Source organism: Triturus cristatus, chromosome 4_1, assembly GCF_964204655.1.
Source record: "Triturus cristatus chromosome 4_1, aTriCri1.1, whole genome shotgun sequence".
Classification (NCBI taxonomy): Eukaryota; Metazoa; Chordata; class Amphibia; order Caudata; family Salamandridae; genus Triturus; species Triturus cristatus.
Window position 1 is genome coordinate 884,637,651 of NC_140585.1, and position 23,719 is coordinate 884,661,369.

Sequence of the window (23,719 nt, forward strand, 5' to 3'; positions counted from 1 at the left end):
CTGTGCTTTTATGGCCTTAATGGCAGAAATAAAGGAATTTTTGACTGACTGACTTATCTCTGGCCCCCAAAATACATAAAAAGACACTGCCAATAATAACTAGACTGAGAAGCTTGCTGAATATCTGGATCAGATTGGACGTTAAGGACTACTAATTCATGGGGTCGGACAGGCTCAGGCTATATAAAATTGCAAAAAATGATACTTAAAAAACATGCAGTCAGCGGTGCTGAAATTCACATATTTCCTCCAATACTATATTTGTTTTCTAAAACATCATTTGTTTATTAATACTGAAGAAAATTAAACATTTGGAAGCCTAAATGTTTTTTAAGAGTAAGAAAGAATGTTCAACGTTTGCTGCTAACAAATGGAAGGAAGTTCGACTTCTTTTAAAACAGCAAAATGACGATAGTGAAATGAGCACATTATTAAATTAGCTGATTAAACATTAATTGAATTATTTGCGCATAACAAAACACGCAATACATATTAAGATTATTTTTAGTTAGGCAGGTATAATTCAAAATGTATCTAGGCGTCAGAACCGGTGCACTACAATTCCCAAGATGCAAACAATTCGGGGGCTACAGCATACAGCAGTGTAAATTGATCTAAGCTCCTCCTTTGCCGCTTCAACCCACGTGCAGACAGTGGGAGGGTCCCCTAGCTCCACTGACTAGTGGAGCCTGCTGGTACCTTTAGCATCTATCGTACTGGGGAGCCAGGCGTCTCTAGCTTCCGTCTGAGAGCGCATTGATCGCTCAGACCAGACCTAGGAAGCCAGTCACAGGTTGCTCTATGTCGTCCGCCGACGGGGAACACAACAAACGCAGGAGGTTCACTCACGACGTCTTCGGTAGGTGCTGGAAACTGAGCTCGTAATTCTTATGTGTGGCACAGAAAGGGTGGTGACTTGTACTTCGGTATCCTATCCCGTTATAGCTCACTGTGAGGAAGGTGTCTGTCTCCCTTGCGCACCTGCTGAGGCGCGTGCTGCTGTGTAGAGTCGTCGGGCGCGGGTGGAGCGTACGCCGCTGGGGGTTGTTTGACTACGTCTTCGAACCGAGACGGACAGGAGAGGTCTAAGTATCACAAAAAGCGGATTTGTAACCTATGGCATTCTGCACCCGGGGGCTGTTAATTGGCTATAGTTAATTTACCAGTTAGGTGAGCAAGGGCAGAAGTGAAACTATTCTCTCCAAAGTGTTTTGATTTTTTGTTTTGTTTATGAATAATCTCTTTAATTGTGAAAATAATCGTAACGGGACCGATAAAATAGTCGATTGGTCAAAGTTAGTAGCGGGTGGGATGGAAGCAGGAGGAGGGTTGGACTTCTTCATATCGCTTACACCTGATGAAGTGCCCCCACCCCTTGGATCTGAGAATGGAGAAGTCCGTATCTTTAAGTTGAAGAGCAGTCGTTCGTTTTGCTACTATTTTCAAGGCATTTTTTAAAAGATAACTCTTCGTCTTATTGTGTCCGTTTCGGCTTGGGCCTCCTGAACAGGAAGTGCGTAGACACTCTGATGGTAGTTATTTATTTGTACAAGCCAATGCTAATAAATAAACATACTTAACGATGTGCAGCAATAAGGCATTTATTTTTAGACAGGGTAAAATGACCAACTAGTCCCAAAGAGCCCATTACAGCCCAAGTGTAAGAGAATAGGCGTAGGTGTCGCCACTATGCGAGCGTAAAGTTGCTGTGTCTTGTTCGGAAACTCAGCTGATACATATGTACATATCTGTGTTTGTATGTATATATGTGTGTGTATATATACTGGAAAAAAAAAAACAAAGGTTACATGGATGTTCTAGTTAGGAAATAGAATAAAAAATAAGACAAATTAGACATTCACTTGAAAAACCAAAGGTTACGGGACGTTATAGTTGGGTTCAGATTTTACTCACAAACCATAGCAATTCATCAGTTATAATTACCTGAGCTAACTATAACTTAAGCTCTCCTGCAATGCATTGCTTATGACCTCACATATTTCATCACCCATGAAATTGATGACTTCTCAGATTACCACTGATGACATCATCCAATGAATGAGTTTCCTGAAAGTTTGACATGCAAGATATGTCCTGAGCTAGTGCATAAGTTCAATTACTATTCTTTCTGTACACTGAGTGTTAGTGTTTCTAACATATTATCTGAACTATAATCCCGTTTTTAAAGAGGGGATGCTATTTATGAGTGAACTAGACTCTCTGCTGACATGTCCCCTGTGAATGTATGTGTAAGGTATAGCTTTGCAACAGTCTAAGCTGTTTATTGAGACTTCACTCCACAGTGATGTCTGAGTATAGTTGTGTTTTAGGACATACTGCCAACCATTTTGCTTAAACCTCTTGCTTTTGTGATGAATGAGTGTAAAAGTAGGTTGCAATAAATGTGTGTGCTCACTAAGACCTTTCTTTAGGGTGATGGCTCAGTGTCGTAGTGGTTTGCTGTAGCGGACTGTCCACTAAGATCTCTCTATTGGGTGTGTGTTGTAGTGGTTTGTGTAAAACGGATGTCTACACTAAAACTTCTTTCCAGGTTGACGAATGGTGGTGTGGTTTGCGATAGACTAGCCTGTCCAGTTAGATTTTTTTACTTTGGTCATTGGTTTTTAGAGTAGTGGTTTAGAGAGACAGGACTGTCCACAGAGAACTCTTTCCTGGGCGATAAGTGAATGTGGTAGTTAAGGTTACAATGAGCTATCTGCTGTACATCTCTCACTCATCTTATTTTCTTATTTTATAAAGAATGTCAATGGTATTTTGTGAAGTATGTTAAAATTTACTTTGCTGGATGATGTGATCGCTGATGTAATATTTGAGGTCATATGCCGTGCATTGCAGGGGTCGAAAGTTATAGTTGGCTTAGGTAACTATAACTTCTGAATTTCTATGGTTTTGTATGTGTAAAATCTGAACCGAACTATAACCACCCTGTAATCTTTGTCTTTTGTTGTTGTGAATTTCCCCTTTTTTTAATGTAAATTGTACTACAGTTTTACCCATAATTTCAATTTACTAACATTTTCACAAGTTTATAAATACATTTTATTTGCTCATTCATTTTTATTATGTATTTTAAAATTAAATCAAGGTGATTTATGCAATGCACCCAAGTTGTTAAATTTATTTTTTATTCATTTTCTGGATCTTTTTCCAACCAAGCACACACATTTAATACTGAAACACCATATTTAACACAGACTTATGCTATTGCAATTTCTATAAGTGTATCAGTGTGTGTGAGAGTGGTTATATGGATTGTGAGTGGTTTTGTGGGTCTGAGTGGATGTGAGAGTGCGTCTGAGTGGCGGTGTGAGTGGTTTTGTGGGTCTGTGGATGTGTTTGTGTGACTGGGTGTATGGGTGGGTGAGGGGTTTTGGGGGTCTGTGAGTGGGTGTATTTTTTTTTTTCTTAATTGGGGTCTGGATCCGCTGTGGAGCACATGGGGTTGAGGTTAGATCCACGGATCCTTGTGTGCTTAAAGAATTTTTGGGAACAATTTCTTGTCCTTGAAGGGTCCCTCCCAGACCACTCCATTGGTCCCCCAGGGTACCTCTACCCAGACCCCTTCTATCACTTTTAAATGTTGTTTTCCTCCCTGGAAACAGATTACTGATGCACAAAATGGCAGCTGCAACTTTACTCAAATTGTGGCCAGCCTATCATGGCATTGCTGGTGGCTCCCCGATCCTACGTTGTGGATCAGCAGTGGATCCACATCTCTAGACACAAATGTTTTACTTTAATAACCACAAAACTACTTAACAGATTCACAATAAATTACAAAAAGCACTCTTTCGTGAACAAGATTTAGCTTTCTGCCAAATTTGGTGTAAATCCGTTCAGTGGTCGCTACAGTAGTGTCTAACATCCCTGTGGGAAATTGCATGGGGGAAAACAGTTCTGGGACCTCTGTTGTCTCGGTCCCGCTTGAAGGATCACCCTGAAACTTTCCAGACAGCAGCTGAAGTGACTGGCAAACTAATAAACTAACTTTGAAAATTTTGTTAAACTGCATCAAAGTTGTTAGCAAACCAAATGCTCTACCTTTGGAAACCAGGCCCTAACTAGAACTACAGTAGGTAAAATAAATATATATATTCTTTGAATTGGCTACAGTGAGCCATTTGGATAGACCATGTGTTAGATTTCTTTTTCCAGAGATGCAGCTTCTTAGAATGAACACATCTACCCGTGAAACAAATCGTGTAGTTACAGATGGGTGTAAAAACAATTTAGACATCAGAACGTCTTGGCCGTTTTGCTTGTTTTTTACGATTGGAAAACGTTTTTGGAAGAATGTTGGCCGGAGAAATGGAGGGCTTCCAAATAATACACACTTATTATTTCCTTTCATATGTGGAGGCATAAAGGTTTCAAGCACTTGTCTGTCCTTCTGCACATACTGTGGATCTTAACCATTCAGTGCGAGGACACGCTGATCAGGTTATTTTCAGACCAGTGGTGTAAAATTACCACCTCCCAGGCCTGAGAGCTCCTGACTGGGTCTGGAGCATGGGAACCCCCCTCTATGAAGTTTGCAGGTCCCCCTTCCCCCTTAATATTCGTTACACCACTATGTCGGACTCAAACAAGGCTTAGAGACTCTGCCAGAAACTTCACTCTGCTCTTAAACTGCACATTTCCTCGGGTACTAAAAAAAAAATTATGGCCCAAATATCCAATTTTTTGACGTTCAAAGTGGTAACGTTTCCTCGTCCAAAAGGCTCGCCTAAGTACGGGTGATTACCTACTATGCAGTTGGAAACTTTACTATGCGAGACTTCACATGTTGGACCATAACCCGGAGTTGCTATGCAGATAGAACATAAATTAATCTAAAATGGCAGTAGTTGCTCAATTATTTAATGGTTGTACATTTTATCTAATTTGAAAATTAGGTAGTTTAATTTCTACAGTTTAGTCATGCAGTTTACCACTGCATGACTGTTTACAGATAACATTGAATTAGCTACTAAAACAGTTGTCCAATTATTAATAGGCCACTCTTTGTTTATAGTCGAAAGGTGAAAGCACATCTATACATGGGTTCACTGGCCCCCAGTACTAGCTTACCACTATTTTAAACTCCGTCCAGGAATCGGGTCTCTTTTAACAATGAGGCACCTGTGGAACATCATTCTTGGGCAGGTTTGCCCAAGAGGTCACTTTTTCCCTTGATTTTACTGTCCTTAGAGTTCTTAGCTATTTTAAATTGCTTCGTAGCTGCCCACTAATAGAATAATTCAAGGGGTTAATGTGCCTCTCTGCAGTGGTGTGCTAGTAGCCAAGTTTGCAGGTTACAATCTTGTCAGTGCTGATCCAGCTTGTAGTGTTATAGCTGGCAAATAATACATTTTCAGATAGCATGGTATTTATTGTTATTGTTAAACGTGGGTCCAAGACAGTCTCCCCTGCCATAATGCCTCTACCCTCGTTGCCTGATGGAGTGAGGGGGGGATCGGAGGGGAAGTTGTACATTACATTTAGTGGGTGAAGAACCCAAAGCCCCCATGTAGAAATATTCAGACCCTCACCAGCACTGCATAAGTGCCCCCCAGTTTTGCCTGTAGACAGTAGGTGCGAAAAAGTTGTTCCGTAGGAGCAGGCCAGTTTACACTGTCTTCACTGAAGCACCTGGAGCTGCACACACCTTCCCAGATCTAGTTTCAACAGGTTAATTTAAGATATTGCTACCTGTGCCACACAACCTGTTTTATGTACACAGTAGGAAAGCGAGCTACGGGTGCCAGTATCCTGAAGTGACTGGGCTGCAGGGGTAGCTGGAAACTTCGCAACAAGCCAGTGACTCTGAAATACAGCATGAGCTGGGTCAGTATGTGGCTTATCAGATGAAACCAAGCAGTTGAGTAATTCTAACCTGCCTCTATCCGCCACACAAAACCATCAGTCTCAGGACACCTCCCAAAGGGATTCAGTCCAGTAGAGTTGTGTGTTGTAAACCTCTCGCATGCTGCCAGATAGTAGATGGTATTTCCTCTGTGTCAGGAAATTCCACGAACTCCAGGTGATTAATGTAGATCATGATTTATGAGACATGTATTCTCGCAAAGATGTGCTGGAGGACCAAGTGTCATCCTGATAGTATGGAAAAATCAAAGGCAGATCTCTGGTGCATGTGCACCATCCTGCTGAGCCAGCTCTGTGTAGCTCTCCAGGCACAGAGGCAGACTAGCGCAGCACTCGGGCTCAATACCATCTCCACTTTTCTTTCAGTCACTGATTCTCAGTTGCTCTTAAAGGCAGGTTTGCAACCCCTCGGTCACCTTTCATATTCAAATGTCCCTATTGCAAGACTTCCCTCTAGTAAATTGTCAGCTGTACGAGTCCGAGAACCATCTACACCAGGTTATTGAATGGTGTGATTTTGCTCAGGTCACCTGGGTCTTGGTTTCCTGTCTGCAAATAATAGGTGTAAGCCTCTAACCTGCCCATCCCCTGTTATGTTCTTCACTGCCTTCAATCATGATTGAATAATGTAGCATAGGAATGGTTTGGTTTCCCAAGCACGGCTTATGAAACTATTCGGGCTTATGAAACTAGTCGGGCTTATGAAACAATTCGTCTTTGGTGTTGTAGTGAAAAATGTAGCATAGGAATGGTTTGGTTTCCCAAGCACGGCTTATGAAACTATTCGGGCTTATGAAACTAGTCGGGCTTATGAAACAATTCGTCTTTGGTGTTGTAGTGAAAAATGTAGCATGTCTGCAATTTCTTTCACGCTCATAAGTCTTTGGACTTAACTAGCGAAAGACGGGCGCAGCATTGTTGTTGATGCTGTGTGACTCGTGAACCGCGTTCTCAACAAAGTCCTGAACCAATGCATTCTGCAGGCCGCCTCCACTTCCCGCTGATATGATGGAACCCCAGGCTCTGCGGCTGCAATCGATTAGCTCATGGACCAGGTCTTGTGAGCGTCGATCATTAAAGCAGTCATGCATTTCTTTGATGCTTCGTCTCTTAAGCGGTTTTGGCGCCATGTGAGATGGCGCCCGTGGTGGTGTAGTATTCATCTGTCACGTGAGCAGTGGTGTGAAGCATTATACTAGTGAGGAAGAGATCATTTTCTCGGTGATAGGACATGTAGTCTCCGTGTCCTCCTATCTAAAATAATCTGGAACGCGCCTTAGCAACACCAATAGGTCTGGCTTGCATTTTTAGTTTTGATTAACACGTTCTAAAATTATGCTGCACTGAAAACAATCAGCAAAACATTGTTTGTGTCGAATGCATATATTAGATAAAGTACTGAATGTATGATTGTGTACTTTTTGAGGCAAAGTACTCCCCCATGCTTTGCAAAGCAAGCAGTCCTTGAGGGTGGAGTGATGCACCAAGCCGCTAATAACCTGAGGTAAGGGAAATTCTCCTCGGATGAAACCAAAGCCCCTCTGCATATTTTAAAGAATCAGCAACCACAGGTCCTGTAGCCACCTATGCTGCCAAGGTACACTTAAAAACAGCTTTCACAAGGGTGGCGCAAACCCTCACCCTACTTTGGCTTAAGTTTCTGTAAGCCACCCAGTTTGCGGGCTTCTCTATACATTTTTTTTGCTTTGAGCCCACTAGGTCACCCAGAATAAACTGTAATTTAGTTTCGGTAATTTTGTTATTTAGTTGGTCATAAAGTTTTCTGTACGTTTTCACAGAATTGAGGTCCCAAGTAGGCAGGCTCCTTAAGCGCGCCAACATGACCCAGAGATGTGATGCAAAGGTTGGTCGCACACTGCTCGTCACACCAGCAAGTTGCCCCAAAGGACTGTGGTAAATGTAGTGGCGACGGCGGGTACGCCTATGCCACGATGTATAAAGAACAGTATGTGTTGCGTTAGCCATCCCTGGACACGTGTTTCGAGGTAGTTGCCTCTCGTCAGCAGGGAGCAGGTCAGTGTAAAGGGGTGCCGTGTGGACTGCCAAAATGTAATTAAAACAGGTCAAGTACCTCTCATGGCGCGCAGGTGCAGATCCAAGGCTCGTCAGCCCGTTGGCTCAAGGGAGCCGTAATAAATGATGCAAAGGTTGGTCGCACACTGCTCGTCACACCAGCAAGTTGCCCCAAAGGACTGTGGTAAATGTGGTGGCGACGGCGGGTACGCCTATGCCACGATGTATAAAGAACAGTATGTGTTGCGTTAGCCATCCCTGGACACGTGTTTCGAGGTAGTTGCCTCTCGTCCCAGAGATGTGTGCGTTCAGCCCTGGGGGAGCTACCGAGCTGTAACAATGGAAGGCTCAAATAGCATAGTGAACCCTCAATGAAGGCCCCTATGCTACTCGTGCTAGGGTGATTCAACGTACTATTCGTTGGTTGTGCTGGGCCCAGGCCTATAACCTAAACATAAGGATGCATCACTGCTACAGCCCCCTTGTATAACTCAGAAAATGGTGATTAAACAAAATACAGTGTTGAAGCTGAGCAGTGTCTTGATGCTTTCGTGATCTAAATGAATTGTTCAGCTTAACCAATTAAGTGCTAAGATCCCCCTTCCCATCCTCACCTTAGTGCCCCCCTCCCCTCTTCACCCTAGTGCTAATCCCTTTCTTTTTTGGGGGCAGGGGGTGGTTAAGCCCTTTTTCCACAACAAGATACCCAAGCTACATTTGTGTACTTTTCCCCATGTATTGGTGATTTTAAAGGTACCCAGGGTTTATGGATTCCCCTGGAGATGGAAATTATTAAATAATAAAAATGTAACAACCATATTCTATTTTAAAATGAGAAAAATGCATGGTAAGAAAGTGAATGGTTTCCTTTCAATACATGACCATGTGAGGACCCAGAAAGCTGTACATGTCTAATAAGTAGACCAATTCTGAATTCATCAAGGTGTCGTGTAAGATCACTTCTGGTTTTCTCAAAGAAGTCAATCGTTAAAATTAAAAACTATGTAGAGTAGGGAAAAGTAGAAATGGGTGAAAATGTTTTAATCAGTGACATTGTTTTTTTGCCCCAAAGGTTGATTTCCCTCATCTAATTCTTCTAGTCTCAGAGATTTATATTGTTTGTTGTTCCACCATAAATACGTGCTAACCAGAGCCATCAAACAAGCTGCAAATGATGATTTTCAGGCCGCAACCCACCAGACAGCACAGCTGTCTGGTTTGCTAATTGGGTTCATTCAGAAAGTTGCACTTAGAATGCATTCTGCTCGTTGCTTACCATTGGCTTTGTAGTTTGTAACTCACATTTTCTGGCTTCTTCTATATGCTGACTTTATTTGCTTTAGGCTGTCCAGCTCGAGTTTGTGCCCAAATCTCGTTTACTGTATTCTTCCACAAGTGCTCGGTTTTTGTTAACAGGTCTTTAAATCTTGCTCTTATTTTTTCATGTTTTTTGTTCATTCAAAGACCGATGTCAAATGGCAGGCTGTGTTTTCCAGGGAGCTTGGTGTTTGTTTTTCTTTCTCTGACTTCAAAGTGAGACGATTTATGTGGCAATTATGCTGGTTACCAGGGTTCTGCTTGTGGAAGGCTGTACAATTTTTGTTTTTATAACGCAAAATATAAATGTCTGTAAATGAACTGTTATTGATCAAATCAATACATTTTGTGATGATCTTTCCAAACATTGTTTGTGCGCTGTTTACTTTTATTATTAAAACCATATGTGAGTGCATATATAATGGTCATTTCAAGTGAAGATGTGTTGTCTGTAATGGCAGTACGCTACCATAGCATGCATACTCCACATTACCCTACTCTGCACCACTTCACTGCACTCTGCTTTACCCCACTCGACTCTGCGTCACCTCACTCTTCCTTTCACCACTCCACTATATATATGCCTCTCTATTTTACTTCACTCCATGCCAGTGCACTCTACCCAAAACTACTCTACTCTTTGCCTCTGCACTCTTTGCCTCTGCTTCACGCAACACTGCCCTCTGCTTCACGCAACACTGCCCTCTGCACCCCTCCACTCTGCCAGTTCACTCTTGTCTGTACCCCTCCACTGTGCCAGTTCACTCTTGTCTGTACCCCTCCACTGTGCCAGTTCACTCCTGTCTGTACCCCTCCACTCTGCCAGTGCACTCTTGTCTGTACCCTTTATGCCACTCTAATCTACACTGCACTCTACTCTGTACCCCTCCACTGTGCCAGTTCACTCCTGTCTGTACCCCTCCACTCTGCCAGTGCACTCTTGTCTGTACCCTTTATGCCACTCTAATCTACACTGCACTCTACTCTGAAACAATCTGCTGTACGTCACTGCACTCGTCACCCCTGCACTTAGAGACACTGCACGCCACTCCAGTCTGCACCTCTATATGCCGCTGCACTCTATGCCAATGCACTTTACACCACTTTACTCAAAACCAATGCCCTCTATGCCAATTTACTGTGCACCACTATACTCCACTGCACTCTACGCCATTGTAATCTCACTGTACTCCATTTCACTCTATCCTATTCTGCGTCACTTCACTCTATGCCACTTTATTCTACTCTTGTACTCTACTCTGCACCACCCTACTCTGTGCACTCTACTATGCACCACTACATTCTTTGCAACTGCACTCTACACCACCTCAGTCTAGCCTCTCGACTCTGTACTGCTCCACTCGACTGTAACACTGCACTCTACGCCAGTGCACCACTCCACTCTTGTCTGAAACCATCTACTCGGCGCCACTGCACTCTGCCAGCCAACTCAACTCTGTGCCACTGCACTCTACGCCACGCTACTCTAAACCACTGCACTCTACGTCAGATCACTTTACTCAACCAGTGCACCCTATGCCACTGTACCTACACCAACTACTTTGCACCACTGAACTTTACGCTACTATACTCTACAGCATTCTACTTTGCCACTGCACGCTTATTCACTACACCATTGTGCTGTACGCCACTCTACTCCATTGCACTCGTCACTGCACTGTAGGCCACTATATTGTGCAACACTGTACTCTGCTGTTGCACTCTGTGCTGCGCTGTTGCACTCTGTGCTGCGCTGTTGCACTCTGTGCTGCGCTGTTGCACGCCACTTCACTCTAGAGCACTCTACTCTGCAACACTGCTCTCTCTGCCACTGAACTCTACTCCCGATGCTATGCATCGCTCCACCCTACACCAATCCACTTTAAGCCAATGCTTGTTCATTTTGTACTGATTGTGCATCATTTCAAAAGATACAATCTTATTAATGAAAACTTCGTATGAAGGACAACTATGCATTTTTGAAGTAAGCCCAGGTACCTGATTTTAGGATTGTGGCTATTCGTATGACTGAATCTGGGGTTACCCATACTATAATGTGACTCTGAACACAGAGGAGTTAAATAGATAATAGCAAATGTTCTACAATTAAGTTTTCCCACACCTCTCCCGATAAAAATCTGTACCCTGCATATGTGAGTGGGCCCATCCCCTACAACAGGAAGGCCCCGAGAATGAAACATGACTCCAAGATTTTTTCCTTTGAAATTTTAACCTTTCTGAGGACGTGGGTGGCTGGGGTATTTTGTCCCCGGGCTGAAACGCAGGAAAACCTCCAACAAATTCTGAAAACTACTCACCGGGGTGAGTTGAGATGGTGTGGCCTATGTTGCTCCCACCACTTCCTACCCAGATTTCCCGGTATACCTCCTACTTTGGCTCAATTAACAGATATTCCTCATATTTCCTAGTAGAAAGTTCCAGAATCTGCAGAGATCGTCAAAATCTGACCACTCAGCATTCAAACACGTATACTGTTGGTTTTTTTTTTTCCCTTTTCTTCCCCACCTCACATTTGTAGCTGGGACTGTCTTACGGGTCAAAGCTTTGATCATGTGAAGTCAATGTAATCTTCACATGTTTACAATTTTGGCCCATTCCTACCACAAGTTGGGCTAACTCACACATGCGGAGTACCCTTTTTCTCAAGAGATACATGGGAATGTAGGATAGTAAGACTTTTGCCACTGGGTGGAAGTGACTTTAAAAAAAATATTTGACTCGAAATTTTAGATTTGCAGGGCGCTATGAGTAAGCAAATGTGCTTGGATCCACACAAACCTACACAAGCCTAGGTTTTCCTAAGTCTCTAGTTTTCAGTAGTGCCCCTGGTTGGTACGGTTCCCTCGGTGCTAGGCAATCTAGGATCCGAATACTGCAGCCATCTCTAATGGAACAAGCATTTGCAATGCAATAGGTCTTGCATTTTCGAAACTATGACCTATTGGTATTGTAAATGACAATGCTTTTAATTATTGCAGGTTTTTTTAAACGCATAAATAAAAGGCATTGTAATTTATAATGCCAAAAGCTCAAAATCTCTCAAATGCGAGACCTATTGCATTGCAAATGCTTGGCCAAAAAGTTTATAAAATTAAATTGAAAAAATGGGAATTGTGGAGGAGCAACGCTGGTGGCATTAACAGTAAATAGCATGTCTGCAGCGGATGGGGGTAAGGGGTGTTTAAAAACAGAGATGGGTGGCGAGGGATAAGGGAAGCAATGGGACTTGGAATGAGAAACCAGCATGGAAAGCACAGAGGGTGTGGGCGAGTGCAAAGAGCACACAATGGAACGGTGGAGAGAGCTAGAAAACGCATGCAGTTCCATGGAGAAATGTGTTTCGCTGAATATATCAGATCAAAACATGGCAGAAAAGAAAATCTCCGGAGTCGAGACAAACCAATAATGCAGAGGACAGCCATTGAAAAACAATCCAATATATGCATTCCCGAAATTTAGTCCTGGTTCACCTTTACTTGAAGCAATTGGTACCAATAGAGTGGTTTCTAGGAGAACACAGGCTATGATGTCTCAAGTCATTCTGAGCTTGGCGCCGTTACTTTGCTGGCTCAGAGTGTGGCTAAATCCAGAATTAACCTTGAACCAAGAGATACTGCGGGATTGTGTCAAGTTGGATAAAGTGAGCAACATTAAGTGGCTAGTTTATGTTGAATCCATGCTTCTTAAATTAGGTCGTCCGGATCTATATGATCATCCAGAAAACATTAGGAAGGATGATCTGAAATGGGTTAAAAATAATTTTCTAAGAATAATGATGGCAGAAAGGGAAGGTTATGAGCTGCAGAAACCTTTTTGTTCGGACTCATTCTCTAATAAAAATAACACTCTCAATAGAACCTTATCTGCTAATAGTTACTAAGCCATTTCATCGCTGGCTCCTGACTCGATTCCGACTTAATTTGATACATCTCTCCCTGGGGGACTTTGTGGGGTGGTCTAAACCGGAGGAAGCGGGATTATGTACTTGTGACAACTATTCTATTCAAGATACTCTACACTTCTTACTGTTCTGTAAACATTACACTGCCATTCGGAAGAGGTTTTTGGTTCCCTTACTTCGTAAAAAGGGATTTTTACAGGCTAAACCTGCTTTACTTTATCTACAAATGTTAAATAACACATGGGAAATTTTTAATATTGCTTCCTTTTTAGTGGCCGCAGTCAGGTTGAAGGGGAGAACTATAGCTAGTTGAAATCTGGGAGGCCCATATTAGATGGATTATATAATGAATTTTGGCTCCTTGTGTATTTTTATATAGGTTTTAACTCATTCTGTTCATATTGATCAATGATTTAGATTAGTAGCTCTAAAAATGTGTTGTATTTGGATGAGTCGGTATTTCATTAGTAATCATGTTATTTGTATGCACTTTAGCCCTGATGGTGATGAAATAATTTTTATGGATTTTTCTATGATGAGTATAGTACTGTTAATTGTTGATTTTGTGTTTGTCTATTATTGTATTTGTTGTCTTGTACTTTTATGATTTTAATTAATCGATTAAAGTAAATTGAATTGTCTCAAGTCATTGGGTTATCTGGTAAACATAAGGCCTTTCATGTTTTGAGCTCAGGTGGACCTTGAGGAACACAGACCGTACTCAATTGTGACACTCATACAGTTGGAGTTCAGTTTGAGCTGTCACTCATTCTTGCTGGGAAGTACTTGAGCCCTGTACAATACAGTACAATACCCTGAGCTCCATAAGTTTCTGGAGGCAACACCACCTCTAAGGGAGCAATTCTGAAGTCCTCCATTAAACGTGGAGAGCTGCTGTGATAAATCAGCATGCTGCTCCACAAACTCTACCAGCCTTGTCTACCTTGTTGTTCTAATAACTCGACATTTAAATATTCTCATTTAAATGATGTCGAGTCCTCGCCTTTGAGGTTAAAGGTTCTGTGACATCACTTCTTGTGTTGTAAAATGCTAATTCGTTCTAACTCCGAAGAACTTTGAAAACTTAAGAACAAAGGGGTGCCTGACAGAGAGAATATGAAGAGGGGGGGGCTGAAACGCAGCAAGTCTGTACTGAGAAAGAGAAGGTAGGAAAGAGGACAGGAAAACAATGGAGGAGAAGCGGGAGTCCCTGATTCTAGGCTGGGAGGCCATAAACCAGGGGCCAGGGTGGGGTTTGGGGCTATGGGAGGGGGCCCTTTTGAGGTGGTGTGAGAGCTGGCAGTTCTTCATGGGTAATCCGACAGAAGCTCCGCGGGTGCATGATACGTTCATAATACAATTTATTCTTCTGCACACACTTTTCAAAAGAAAATAATTCTGGGAGGAGCCGCAGTGGATAATATTAAGCCGACCTAACTCATACTAATGTACATGGCTTATTTTTTAAGTTGAGTCCGATAGCAGTATGACATGTGATGGATCTACGGGAGTTAGTATGCAGATTGGGTAGAAGGACTATATGTAAAATATGAATCTAATGCAGGCTGAAAATTATTTGAGCCCATATTTTTGTGGAATGCGAAGGAACCATAATGGACTGCAGGGCTAAAAATGGTCAAAACAAATTGATATGACAAAACATTTGATTTGTATTTAAAAAACACACACAAACAAATTAGGCCTCATTATGGGTGAAAACGTGCTGTGGCATCAAGACGACACATAGAGAGCATTCAGTGACTAAGTGGTGGGGGAGGTCTGAGCTCATCCGGTCCTGGGTCGAAAGGTGCAAACAGTAAGTGGTGTAGGTTGTCTTACCCAGCGCTGTGTGAAATGCACGAGGGACGGAGGTCACAGGGGTAGTGGAGGGAATAGCAGAGCTCTTCACCCCGGTGGGGCTGAAGCTGAAACATTTTAAGACTTGGTGCACTGAAGGTTGAAAGCATCCAAGGCTGTGACCTGCTGTTCACACATAGCTCTGCCACGAGCACTTATGACAATGCCAGTAAATTGAAGCAGGCGAGCTGTTGAGACCCCCTAGTACAGTGCCACTCAGATGAATAAAGGTGGTGGAAGCAACACAGGGGAGTGGGTCATGTGAGCTAGTCCCTCACCGATGCTGAAGTGAAAGAGGCCCGTGGTAATAATTAATTAAATAAATAAGCATGGCCGCTAATGTGAAAGCGGCCACCTGTAAAATAAACATCAAAGCTTTAAAAAATAAAAAAGATTTAAACTGAGCTCGACGTTCCTAAGGGGGGCGCAGCACCACAGAGGAGCGGGGGCGAGGGAGCGCCACAGCGAGGCGAACGCGCGCTGCTGCGCGTAATAGACACTGATGGGAATGGGCGGAGCAAAGGCGGGACATGCGCCCGCCTTTGCCCAATTGCGTGCCTTATTTTTTATTTTTTTTAAAAACACGCTAAAGCCAATTGCAGCCGGCGAAAGCAAAACCACACGCATGAGCGTGTGGTTAGCTTTCAGAACCCCCTACATGAGGTCTCGCACTGCAACACTAGGCGCGAGACCTGAAAAGGGAGGTCATAGGCTGGTTTTCGGCATAGTTTTGACGTTCACCTGGCATTCTGGAAAAGTCAACATGCTGGGATCAACGTATGCCTCACCACACTGAATGTCTAGTAAGGATTGCATGCTTGAAGCAGCAATAATGACTATATGACTGGGGAAATGTTAATGAGAGAAGTTGGTGGTTCGGAAATGTATATATTTCTCAATTGAGATGATCTGATGGCTGGTAAATGTTCTGTGTTCTTGGGTGTCCATGTCGGAGTTGTTGATAGCCACTTGATGCAAAACAGTTCTTTAAACACTGGATAAATGCTTACAGGATGTTTGTTCTGTTCTGTAAACCTGCATATTAGGTTGCAGCTTGCTGTGTCTTGTAGGGAAGTGATGAAAAAAATGTATTGCACTTTACTATTTTCTGTAGATTCTATGTTGCATTCACTAAGCGTTTTTTAATTCCTATTTTGAGAATCTGTAGACCCGCCCTGTTTTTCCTTCAGCAACTCAGCTCATCCTTTGTCTGCTCTTGCATAAATTCTTTTTTAAATTCTGCCATGTTCCCAGGAAAAAACTGTTGTTTTAACAAATCAGGATTGTCTTTAAACCATTGTTTGCACAGGGATTTCAACTTTGCCGATTGCACTAAACATTATAGAGATTGTTAATGTCATTGTCATGTCCTAACTGTACGAGGAATTTAGAAAATGTTTGAGTATTTTTAACATGTATTGTCTAAGTTTTAATCTTATGATGTAATTTAATTTTATGTTAGGTATATAAGCATTGATAATGAGATAGTTGACTGCATTTTTGGGATAATGATACCAGATTAGAGGTAGATGTGACCTAGATTAGCTTAATGTAATGCTTTGAAAATGTTAAGCACAGTATCAGCATTGTAGGTGCTCCTGCTTTATGACCTTTGGATTAAAGTAAAACTATCACACTATCTGGAGTCCGACGTTTCTATATGCTGAAAAGGAAGAGCTTAATAGTGGTTAAGGAGTGTGGTTTGACTGGTAGATGCGGTAACAAATTATTATTGATTAAACTCTGAAGTGCTCCAGTAACTATAACTCGTACTCTTAACTCGTGCCCCTGGCATGCACATAATCACCATGTAATTTCAGATGTTATTTTTCATGCAGTCTTTGAACATGACACGAGTGATGTAATATAATATAAGTATAAGCAATGCATGGCTAGGATGCAAGTTATAGTTACCTTAAGGCATGAGTTATAGTTATTTGCTATAAATATATCTGGGGAATTTGAGTGTTCTGTTTTTTAAAATTGAAGTTTTTAATTGACATTCACCTAACTGTAAAGTCACTGTAACCTTTGTATTTGTTAGTTAGTTTCTAAGGTTTTTAATGTAAAGTACAATATTAGTACACTTCCTACCCATGTCACTTTAATGTTTGTTTTTCCTAGTGAATTTCCGTTTTTTAAATTTGAATGGAAACTAGGATGTCCATCACAGTGTGGGGGGGATGAGCGCAGGGTCTGGCCTGCAGCCTCACCACCAAACACAGCCTTTTGCCACGTGCTGCATGGAATTGGGCGTGGTCTGAAGCCAGGCCCTACCCCCCTTTTGCCCCCACTGCGTACGACCAGCCAATGAGACCACTCCTCACAATATAAAATGGTGTCATTTTAAATAATGCAAGTCTACTGATTTCACAAGGGGTCAAAACATCAATATATGAATGGCAAGCCTGTTTGCGTTGTTAGAAGGTGACCATATTAACATACAAGGCACACCTATTGACTATCTAATGGGGTATCACATCACGATATGTAGGCAAGCAGGCCTCTCAAAATCTACTCGCCCACTAGCAATTGCTAGTAAAATGTTATCAGTTCAAGCTATTTTTAGCAGCTACTAGTCCAGTCTGGTAAGTGAATTTAGGCTGGAAAGGAGCAGGTGTTATGTTTATTCAGAAAGTGAATGAGCAATCAAGATGCCATTAAATCATGTTTTTATCTTGACACATTTGCTGTCTGTTCAAGGAAAAAGGTCCAATGTCAGTTTTTCTTTTTTTTTTTTTACTAACTGCTGCTTGGAAAATTGTTTATTTTTTCTCTCTTACTAGAGTTAGAGGTTTTTGTCAAGTGAGCTGTCTGAAGATGTCAGTTATTTTTCTCTAACACATAACATTTAAATAAATAGCCTGTTAACTGTAATATCAATTATTCCAAAATATATCCGAAATTATGAAAGCACATTTTCTTTTGTAATTAAGTGTGATGGAAACAAAGAGTTAAATAGGAGCAAAACGAACCAGAAAACTTTACTTATTGATATGCGAATGACATATTTGCAGAAACTCCATTTCCGTAGCCATTTCATTGTAAAATCTGTTGATTACAAATGAGTGTGCTTATCACTTCATGCTTTAATTATGTATTTATTAAAAGTGTTTATTTTTAAACATGATTTGAGAAACATTCCTGCCCCCGCCTTGATGACAATGCTGTTAAGAATTAAGAGGCAAGTCAGGGGTCATATGTATCCTGTGGCTAGATGTGTATTATATATGGAAAAAAAATCTGTCTATTAAATCAAACGAGTTGTTTTGTGCAGCAGACGTGCTGAACTCGCACATTTGAAGGTGCTCTCGTTTGTGATAATGTAGGAAATGGCGGCTCAATGAATTAAATAGTTGCCCACGTTCACATCATTTACAACCAGGTTATGGGTCAAGAGCATTACAAACAGATTGAGTAGATTAGTGAAGTCACTAGACCTGCAGGTCTAGTAACATTTTTATGAGTTTACTAGGCCTGGCAAGCTTATTCACATCCACATACAGCTGTAAGTAACTGAAAGGTAACCAGTCAACCTTTGCAGAGGACCTTTCCACTACACAGCAGCACTTTTACCAACTTTTGATCTGTTTAAGCTAGAAACAAAATTAGTTTTTTTGATAAAACCTGCAGTTGGATTATGTGGCAAGTGGAGCAAAATCATAATTATGTGGAAAACGCCACAGCCGCAGAAACTCAAAATTCCAGTGCCCTTCCGTACTGGGAGTGCAAAATAAATACTGTAGGATGTCAATACGCTTCTAATTCACAAAAATGTAAATGCCTATAAATGAACTGTAAAATATCTCAACTTATACCAGCAGTTATGAAAGCACAAAGAAACAAATTTTGCTTTATAATTCTGAAGTGTGATAAAACAAAGATTTTAATAGGATACAAAAAAAATCTTGATTAGCATGATAAATATTAAATTGTATTCCTCACTTGTATAGCCTACTACCCATATGTGTGGCACTGAAGCCCTTGCCTTTATAGGCAGCAAGCTACATCATATTGGGTGTTGGGTGCTTGGGAGGATGTTTGCTTGGTTTTGTGATCCTATGTGGGAAGTCTTTCCATGTCATGCGTTATGACCATAAAGGTGCGGTTATCGTGCTATGAGATTCAGTACATAGCAGTGTGCTGGATGAGGTGTGAGGCACAGATGCGCCCTTCATGGTTTTTCAGTACATTGACAGCATTGAACAGCTCTGCAGGTCACTTTATTTTATTTCTTATGACTATACTCCGCTTAGCTGGTTACTGCACTGGATTCTCCCATCAGAATTTTTTGGGCAGATTTACTTATTTCATTTAACACAACAAAGCAACTTCCTGTGCTGCATTGCATGAAAGCCAGACCGCAGAAATGTGCTATATTTACAAAGATATGACACATTTATGCTGTCTCCTAGCGCTGGTGCATTGTCTGCTGCCTAGTGACACTGCATGCCAGCGTTAAGGGCAGATTGTTTTTGTGCAGTAAAGCATACCTTCCTGCCTAAAAACAATACTTGGTGGTGTATTCCGCTTTCTATATATGCTGCAGAATGCAGCACACAGAATGAGGAATTAACAAGGTTAAATAAGGCTATGTCTCCTGGTTACGCCTCACTGGGGAAGGCGTTGCATTCAAATGCATTCCTAGGTTTACTAGCTTTAGTAAATCTAGGTGGATGCACTGAAATTACCATGTTCTACCCATGGAATGCCTTCCTAATGCACGGCAGCCTTGCATTACTTAATATTTGTATTTTGTAAATACCAAAAATAATTATGCGTCTGGCTGCACCACCCAGTGACTCGAACCCGTACATAAAATTGTAGTAAATCTGCCTCCTAGTGTATAGTTCTGGGCCAGAGTTGGCATGGTTGGAGGGAGAGGGAAGTGAAAAAGTCTGCTGTTATTTGCATTGTTACTATGATCCCACAGCTGAAAGCCATTGTGAGATGTACAGAAGTAGCCCTAATGTAGAGATAATTGGACCTTCAGTCATGGGCTAGATTAAAGTCCTCTAATTGACCTATAGTATGTGACGGATCTCTTTAGCTATTCCATGCATGCACATTTAGTGATGGCTGGTTTATTGGCTGCACAGTACAGATGAGGGATAACACTCGTAACAAATATGCCTTTATTGACTGTAAGGAGTGTAAGTTACAGTTGGCTGCTGACACCTGCGTGTTATGGTTTTGTTAGTGTGGGCCAGAAATGTTACTCATGAACCCACGTAATTGTATAATAACCCGGCAAAGGATAGGTCAGCACTCCTTAACTTACCTGCTTTCCAAAAGTAGTTTGCTGGTTGGGTTGTTTCCTGTCTGTGGATTGTAAGCTAAATATTAATTTTGGGGGTGTAACTGTCTTTCCAGGTTCTGTTACCAATTCTGATACCGGAATGTGTGGTTGTCTAGTTGACTTGGAAATAGCATTGTATATGCTTCTGGATGCTTCGTATACTGGGTGGTAGTGAGTTTCAGAGCTTGGCGGGGTGTACTGAGAAAATGCCTCCTATGAATTTCTTATGGTAAGGTGGCATGATAAATGGTGCCAGCCTGGAGCTTAGTGCCCTGATTTGTTTGTATTGATTGAATTTAGCTTGTGGTTATAGTGGCCCAATTCTTTGGGGCTCTGTGAACAATGCACAGTGCCTTGAACATTGCCCAACAAAACTACTGAAGAGGGACCCTGAGAAAGTTAAATGGGTGAGGAAGTAATCAGGGAAATGATAAATATAAAAAAAACACACAACTTCCTTCACATAAGTTCTTCAATTGTAGGCAATATGTCCATAGAATTGGGTACGCCCACAGACCTAGAGTATTTTAAAAAAATAATTAATTTATTGCATTGATTTATCAAAATGTCAGTTTCATGGGATCCCCGAGACGCACGTCGGCGCTTTGTTCCTGTTCATTATTTAACTGTATTTGAATGTTGTATTGTGTTTTGTCATTTATTGTCTTGTAAGATCGTTTCTGTTTTTTTCATTTGCAGATTTTGGTCTTTCCATGTATTCTCATTTATTGATTTTGTAATCACGATATGTGCTGGGCCAGGATGTGTTTTATATTACTATTGTGTTTTTCTTTGCACTATATATAAAAAAAGAAAAAATGGATATATAATCAGTATGAAAATTACATATTTTGATAAATCAATGCAATAAATTCATTTTTATAATACTCTTGGTCTGTGGGTGTGCCTAATTCTATGGACATATTGCCTACAATTGAAGTACTTATGTGAAGGAAGTTTTGTGTTTTTTTTTTTACCTTGAACATTGCCCTCCTTGATATAGGTAGCCAGTGGAGTGATTGCAAGACTGGAGTCATGATTTGTTTTGGGCAAAGGTGGAAAGGGCTTGCAGCAGCATTTTTTGGTGGCTTGTATTTTGCGTATGATGAATCTGGGTGCACCAAGGTATAGGCTGTTGGCATAGTCAAGCTTGAAGGGTATGAGTTTGGGGATTGTTTGCAGTTTCTGCTGGTACCAGGGTATGGGAGGAAGCAACAGAGTATTTTCGTTGTGTAGAAGGCACTCTGTTTTACGTTGTTAACATGTGGTGTCAAATATAGGCCTGAATGGAAAAATTTCCTAGTAATCGTAAAGGAAAGTTTAATTTCTATTAAGGTCATGGAGGCGAGGATTATGCTCAAAGCTTTTTTTTTTTCCTTCATTATTTCAGCAGAGTTTAACTTTAGACTACCTTTCCAATCAAACACCAGGAAATAACTACAAAGACAAAGTTCAGCCAATCACAAAGGTCAGAAGCATAACATGGACTGCATCCTGGTCATCCTCCTCTTTGAGTGCGACCAAAGATGTTCCAATACTGAATTTTACTCTCTTTTAAACAACTTGGAACCTATAGAAAAACTAGATCTGTCATTGATGTAACATGGGTACAAAAAAAACCTCTCTCTAATCCTCCACATTACATTTGGACAATTCATGTGGATAACAAATCGAAAACCGTGTTCCAAGTCAAAGTATCATACTTGGACCTTATGACCGCACAGACCATATATCATGATTTCGAAACCGAGAAGCCAATGGGTGGGACGTTTGTAGAAACCTAGGCAGGAAAAATCCTTGCCTCCAGGTCCATAGTAGAATTGAAATTTAGCTTTACGATTTATAGGAATTGTTTGTCTACGTCACGACCGAGGATTATGGTTGTTCAAAGTTTGTCAACCACCACAGATCCCATATCAGTCACCAGTTTAAAGTAAAACCATTTGAACATGGAGTCCGAAGACCAATCGGCAGCATTCGGAATATCCTCTAGTCGAGCCCTTAGAGTAAAGGCTTTGGAGGCCATTGCTCCTCTTACGGAGTGAGCTCTGAAATGCGACATAAATACCTGCTTCCTGCATGACCCAACCGATCCATCGGGCAATGGTGGGAGAAGAGACTGCTTTGAAAGGTTTCTTCAGTGTTATTTACAATTGTCGTTCCCCTCAGGGGACGGAGTTCCTCCTTCATACTCTCATAAGCCTTTGAGCCTCTAACCACACGCAGTTTGGGGGATTTATCAAAAGCCGGCTACAACTCTCCAGTTGGATTTTGTACGTTGCGATAAGTGGAAGGTAATCCCTTGAGGAGTAAAAACTCGTCCAGTAATATCAAGCGCTCTCACATCAGAAACCCTGCAACAAGATATTAAACAGCATGGCCAATTTTGCTGATAGTTCTTTTCGAGATAAGAAGTCATTACGTTGCCAAGTTTGAAAAAGATGGAGCACAAGTATTGATAACTCACAACTTGGAATAGGGTGCTTCGGGAGGAAGAGCCAGACGAATCCCCCCTCATCAACTTGCACACCAAAGGGTGCTCTCCTACATTCACATCTTGTATTGGGATGTGGCCTGCTGAACTAGCTGTGTGGTACAAATTAATTGTGCCGTATGCCATGCCACGGGACTCCAAAGAGGCCAAGAAATGTAATACTGAGACAATGTCGCACCCCAAGGGATCCTCACTGCGTTTAAGACCCCAACTAACCCATGCAAACCCTGCTGACTTGTCTCTCTTCGTGGCACCGTCCGTCCAGGCGGTGGCCAACAGATTCTCAGCTTCTCTACAAAGGCCTGGGGCTAGCCAAGGTTCCCTGTAATCTGCCACGCCGTGAGAGGCGTTCTCTGTTGTAGAATGAGCTTGTGACAATTGCCAAAAGGATCCGAAGTGTGGGGTAGAAGGATTGGAGAACCCCAAGAAAGTACCAGAAGAACTGGAAACCATACTTGTGATCTCCAGTAGGGTGTGATCAGAACCATGGATGCCCTTCGGCAAAGTTGCGCAGAGAAGGCGCATTATCGCAAAGGGGGGAAACTCATAACCTTGCTCTGTGGACCAGTCCTGAAGGAAGGCTTCTGTCGCTGCCGCTAACGGATCCGGCTTCCAGCTAAAATGTCTGCCCACCTGGTGGAGCAAACACAGAGAGATGATAGATGGAGTTCTGAAACTTTTCAAACACTCACCCCCAGTCACAGATCTGGGTTGAATACATCATCATTCTTTAGCTCACTTTGCCACCCCAGTTCAGACACCGCTATATGCAAATCAGTCTTGACCCTGTGCCTCATGGGAACAGTCCAGCCCGAACTGCCAAGCCATGTCTTCCCTGGACCGGAAACAAGCATCCTGGGACCGGTTTCAGGCTAGCAGCCCTCTTCAGCCAGGCTAGCTTGAATCCAGC

The 23,719-nt window shown here is 41.9% G+C and overlaps 1 protein-coding gene across 1 annotated transcript in view; it reads left to right on the plus strand.

Moving 5' to 3' along the window:
• The first annotated feature begins 642 nt into the window (after positions 1 to 642).
• LOC146855720 (uncharacterized) overlaps positions 643 to 23,719 on the plus strand; it is a 350,281-nt gene continuing 327,204 nt past the window's right edge. Inside the window, exon 1 of the mRNA XM_085653625.1 lies at positions 643 to 859. Within this exon, the coding sequence (XP_085509751.1) occupies positions 802 to 859 (58 nt within the window). The 5' untranslated portion in view covers positions 643 to 801. The remainder of the gene's footprint in view (positions 860 to 23,719) is intronic.